This window comes from Ctenocephalides felis, unplaced genomic scaffold (assembly GCF_003426905.1).
Source record: "Ctenocephalides felis isolate EL2017-DRISC unplaced genomic scaffold, ASM342690v1 CF-g0.4_SCAFFOLD_01604, whole genome shotgun sequence".
Taxonomy (NCBI): Eukaryota; Metazoa; Arthropoda; class Insecta; order Siphonaptera; family Pulicidae; genus Ctenocephalides; species Ctenocephalides felis.
Genome location: NW_020537758.1, coordinates 52,396,443 through 52,402,442, shown reverse-complemented (window position 1 = coordinate 52,402,442; position 6,000 = coordinate 52,396,443). Strand labels below are relative to the sequence as shown.

Below are 6,000 nucleotides of genomic sequence, written 5' to 3'. Positions count from 1 at the left end.
TATTCAAATAAAGTATATTATTTTTTAAAATATTACACTTAGATTATTAACTTCCCCTAGGGTAAGTTATAGTAATCGCAAAAAAAATCGAAAATGAAAATTTTTATATACCTTTAAGTTTCAAAGGTTTCTGAATATTTTGGCATACCTTAGAATAAATGAATGTATGTGTGTGTGTGTGCGGATACAAATTTTCGTCGACAATTTCGTGAACACCGATCAAGCGATTTGAATAATTCAAAAAACAATCGATTCGTATTGATAAGGAGATGTGCTGATTAGTTTCTGGCGAAGGCAAGTCTAGCCTTTCCAAAAATACCGGGCAAAAAGTGCCAAAAACGGTAATTCAGTTTTTAAGAGAACGGAGCGTCCGATTTTAATAATACAAAAATTATTTTACTTGTATTGACAAGATGAAGAACTGATTAAATTTTTGGGAAGGCAGGTCCAGTGGTTATGGACTCTCAATAAAAATAAGTTAAAAAAGTCATTTGGTGGCCAAAAATGTTTATTGGACATTTGTACATCAAATTTCATATATTTTATACAGATTTTATTAATGTGTAAATTTTTTTGGGATTTGGGTACCAAGATTTTTAATTACGGTACGGGATGTTCCAGCAATTTGCCTTAAGGCACGATGCCATGCACCCCACAAGTTTGAGAATAAAAATGAAACCGTTCAGTATTTGGGAATATATCTTTACAAATTCATTTATATTGCTTTAATGAAGTATGTCTGGCATTTTGATCACTCAACAAATTTTGAAAAAAATTGTCCCTCTAGCATTCAAAATATTTTCATGTTTGTAATCACATCATACATACATTTCGTTTATGTTTATTAAGCACAGATGTAGAAATACTTTCTAAAATATTAACTAGAAAGTTCTAAATTTTATTTTTTATTTTTATTTATTTATAGTTGAATAGTGCAAAAAGATAACTAAAGTTTTCTTACCCAGAGTAATAGTTGTGCAATAGCCAAGTTCCCTAAAGCACAAGCTAAATGTAATGGAGTTCTCAGGTCCCTAGTTCCCACCGTGGCATTAACTTGATCACTATTAGCATGAGCCAATAACAATGCAATAGCTTTCATATCCACTCGACAAACAGCATCAATTAATTGTTGACCTATTGATGCATTCTGATTGATTGGCGCTAAAAACTTCTTGTGTTCATATTTGTTACGGATCCATGATTCTTTTTCTTCTCTTGATGAAGTCGGTGAAGGCTTGTGATAGTAATTAGATTGAATATTGCTCTCCCATATTGAATTTGCTAGAGTATTTCCTAATGCTAACATCACACTTAGATGGCCAGGTCTGAAATATTAAATAAGAATGAATAAAAAAAATACATATTTAATATACAAGACATAAAAATAGCCCATTTCAAAATTGTAACAATGTAAAATTAGTAAATAATATGTGTAGAAAACTTTCTTAATATTATCAATAAAATAAAATATAAGATAAAAATAAACTTACGGCCATTCATCTAGATCCAATGATCGTATCCTTGAGATATGTGAACCTAAATTCCTATGAATTCCTGAACATTCTATACAAACAAGTACACCTAAATTTAAACTAGCCCAATCTGGATTTGGCGCATCACAATCTGCGCACACACTATTCCCTGGAACTCTTGATCTGATGGAGCAAATGGAAGAGATTTCATTAGGATTATTCAATCTCAACTTAGCTTTTGAAGTCTCATTTCCTTGAAGAGAGTTCAGGATTTGTTGTTCAATTGCTGAGACCCATTCATCTCTTTCTTCAGGATTAGCGGCTTCAAAATGCCATTGCTTGTTATCAAGAGACACAATATAAAATTCATAAGAGTCGCCATCTAGAAAAATATAGTTATGTTTATTATTAATTGTAATATTGCAGTTTTCACAGTTAAGTAAGATAATTTGAATACCAACCATCAAGTTCATTCTTGACACCACTACTTTTCATTCGTCTGTGCCTCTTCTTTACTTGTGGTGTTTCTAACCTATTATCACTACTGCCATTTTGTTGAGGAGGAGGCATCGAGCTATCATCATTATTAGGTGTGATACTTGTTCGAGGTACTTGAAGAGAAGTATCTCTTAAAGCTTCCATTGACGTCAACATAACCCTATCTGTGATTCTTTTATCTGAAATACCAATAACAGTAAAAATCAATAATTAAAAAATATATATATATATATATATCATTTCTATACAATATCACATTAATTAATAATTATAACTACTGCAATTAATTTAATGCTCACTTGCTATTGATAGTCCTCCTATTCCTTCATTGATTGCACATTGACCATTGTTCATATGATGATTACCAATAGTTGTAATAATTGACTTAGAACCCCGTGGTTTTTGGCCAGGAACTTTAACTGTCACATACTGCAGAGATATTTCCTTACTATGAACATCATCCATGTAATCCTAAAATATCATAAATTGATTATAACAAATATTAAACATTGACAATAAAAACTATTAAATTTATTATTATTTGTCTGTTCCACTTATAATTCTATAAAATATAATATTAAAACTACAACTTACATGTAGACTGGGATGGTATGTTAATCTACCATCGTCACATAATGTAACATACTTCTTCTTCCAATCTTTATTAAGAGGTTTACTGCTTCTTTTATACAAATATCCCTGCTTCAATGGAATAGCTCTTCCACTACCTAATTCACTACCTTTCAATTTATCTTCACCTTTTTTTGAAGGTGTAAATAAATTACTTCTCCTTCGACTTTTTCTAGATGTCGTTGGTGTAGAACTCGGGGTTGTAAGATCTTTGGAATCTTTATGCGGAGGTTGTAAATTGTCAAGGTATTGAGGCGTGGCAAACTTTGCAATGTTGTTGTTTTCAGTTGCTATACTCTGAAAAAATAAAGTGATAATAATTAGAATAATTTCATTTATAATTGCTTACATAAATATTGTAATAACAAAGATAAAATATTAATATAACTTACCATAAGGGTTTGTGATGATCCATGATTCAATGTATTAGACCATTTGCCACATTGTTCAGAAACAATCAAATCACAAGAAGATAGTTTATGATTATTTTCAGAATTCCGATGCAAATGATGTGTCGAAGCCGATAAAGTGTGATGCTGTCAAATTAAAAATTGATATTATTCAATTGTATTCAGTATATATTATTATATAATTACTATAAAAGATTAAGTAAACATCCAAACAGTCAAACTGCACTCTGACCATTTATTTTTAACATAATTCTAATTGTATAATTTTATAAATTTGATCATATATATGATTGAAGTATTCACTTTCATAATCTATTTACCTTATTTGATAAAATATGATTGTTATGACTTGGAGATGCACTGCTTAGTGTATTTGACGCAGGTGACCCAGTAGAAGAACTAAATCCATTCGTGGGAGAGGGTGCCACAGGATGACTTGCAAGACGACTTGATGATAAATGAAAATGATTGTTTGGTGTCTCAGGTCTAGAATTTGTTGGCGTTAAACAAGAACTTGAGGAAAGGCGTTGCTGTACAATTTTTTGGCAAGCTGCAAGAAAAAATAAACTTTGAAAAAGAAAATAACATTTGTTTAATAACATAGTTTTAATACATAAAAGCAGCAAAGTCTGAGAGCACAAAAACCAAATGTTATTTAACAGCTACTATATTAAATTAATAATAATATTTTGGGATTGAGTATAATACAATAATGACTTGTTTTGTATATAGTCAAACGATTTTATAGGTTATGTTATTCGAATAAAACAATTATATTAAATGGATTATTTTCTTCACATATGAAAATTAGAGTCAAATGATAATAAATTATTATACATTATTTCAATAAATACATACTGGGTATTTTATATTCATGTCGTTTTCCAAGAGATAATCGCTTTTTACATTTTTGAATTGATGGAAATCGAACAGAAGGCATATTAAATGTAATGAATTACAACGTAACATACATTGTATTACATTAAATAGAAATAAAGCAAACGAGTTGAACACAATGTTATTTGTAACGACAAATAAATCCAAAATCAATCAAACAATGTCAATGGTTGGATAAAACAGCACAAACAGTAACAGGTGTCAACCGTCAGTTGAAGTTAAAAGTCGCGCTCATAGATGGAGCGCGACTTTTATAAAGGCGCTTTAATTCAAAAGTATGTATATCATCATTAGGGATACATAATTTATTCTAGGTCTAGTATCACTTGTACCCCTAGAGATGATATTACCGTGATAGTTGATAAATTTAATAGCTTCAATAAGAAATTATAATTTACAGTTGAATTAGAGCCCATAAACTCGATAAGTTTCTTAGATATCAAACTAATATGTGCTTAAGAATTAGCGAGGAATCATTTTTTTGCTATTTATAACAATAGGATTTTTTGAGTTAGTATTTTCTAAAAATGTTTAATTACAAGTTTAATGTTTATATTACGTTGTGTAATACATTACCATATCCTGATATCATGGATTACTGAATTTTCTATATAATACTAAAATTAACAAACTGTAAAAACTTTTTATTCTTTATGATTTTTTTAAATTCAATTACTTTTAGTTTTAAAATTTTATTTTTAGTTTTCACTGAATGAAGGCTAGGATTATAACCGAAACGTATGGATGTAAAATAATTTCTTAAAAAAATTATGTTTTTTTATTGATGGTATGCCCGATTATAGGAAATTGTTAATATATGTGCTATTTTATATTCTCAGAAATTTAATCAAGTAAAGCTCCAAATTTCAACATAAATTTAATATTTTGTAAAACTCAATAACAATAAATGAATTTTTCATAGTTTCAAATTATAGAAAAAAGATAATTGATATGTAAAAAATGATATTTTAAATTCCTACCGTCTTGGAAAACTCTCTCTACATTGAGCCCGTATGTTGCACAAGTTTCATAGTAAGAACATCTTTTTAAATCAGCTGCCAATTTTCGTGCTCTAGCATCGTCAATTACACGTGGATTATTTTCGCTTATAGCATCTACAAGTTAAATAAAAAAAAATGTAATAATTTCATATTCAATTAATATTTGTATTAATTTTATTTGATGTATATATTATTACCTTGTGTTCCTACTAATATCAAAGGAATTTCCGAAGTATTTCGGTAATAGGCCATTTTTGTAAAATAATTGTATATCGCATTGAAACTGGCTTCGTTCTCTAAACTAAATACGAAGATTACAGCATCAACCCATGATGTAAACTGAAAGGAAAATTTTGATTAATTTGAGACAAAACTAAAATTTCCATTGGTTACATATCAAGATTAATTTTTAAAAATAGATGGCTATGATACAGAATTAAATTCAATAACTAAATAGATAATATTTAGGTAATCTCCATATCCATCAATATTACAAAAAATATTATTTAGTAACCACTAATCAAAAATCAGCGCAAATTTATTTGTATGACTTATCAAAAATGAAATATCCGAGTAAATTAAAACATTTTTAATTTGTTCTTTCATTGAAAAATCATAAAGTGAAGAATAGTTAATGATTAATTACCTGCACTTCGGGTGGTCCACCTTCGTCTCGAATAAGCAGCAGATGGCTTTGCCCATCGACTAAAATCTCTTTTTTAAATCTACCGCCTTCAGGAGATTCTTCCTGCATATAGCTACCGGTCAGATATCGGTGAACCAGCGCCGATTTACCAGAGCTCAGAGAACCCACGATGCCCAATCTCAAATCGGGCACAGCCCTTGAAAGGGTCCATTCTTGGCTATTCACGAAAGAATCTGAAAGTAAAAATTATAGATTAATAATAAAGGCAAAAATATGATTATTATTTTTAACGTAGGAAATGCTATAGATAGAAAGGATGTCAAATATATGTGTATTCTTATATTAGTTATAGTTGATAGTATTTCTATACAACTTATACTTGGGTAATGATATAATAATAATAATTCAATTATTATTTACTTTAGTTCATTAATTTAACTTCATTT

General features: G+C 29.2%; 1 protein-coding gene across 2 annotated transcripts in view; it reads right to left on the bottom strand.

Annotated features, from left to right (window-relative positions):
* Nucleotides 1-961: 961 nt before the first annotated feature.
* The window catches only part of LOC113374069 (centaurin-gamma-1A-like), a gene marked incomplete at its 3' end in the record, with an annotated part of 550,258 nt that continues 545,219 nt past the window's right edge, over nucleotides 962-6,000 (bottom strand). Inside the window, 10 exon segments of one of the 2 annotated variants that reach the window (XM_026614322.1) lie at nucleotides 962-1,325; nucleotides 1,491-1,854; nucleotides 1,934-2,149; nucleotides 2,270-2,441; nucleotides 2,565-2,897; nucleotides 2,993-3,136; nucleotides 3,331-3,560; nucleotides 4,888-5,022; nucleotides 5,106-5,247; nucleotides 5,555-5,787. In XM_026614322.1, the coding sequence (XP_026470107.1) occupies nucleotides 962-1,325; nucleotides 1,491-1,854; nucleotides 1,934-2,149; nucleotides 2,270-2,441; nucleotides 2,565-2,897; nucleotides 2,993-3,136; nucleotides 3,331-3,560; nucleotides 4,888-5,022; nucleotides 5,106-5,247; nucleotides 5,555-5,662 (2,208 nt within the window). 2 annotated transcript variants of the gene reach the window in all.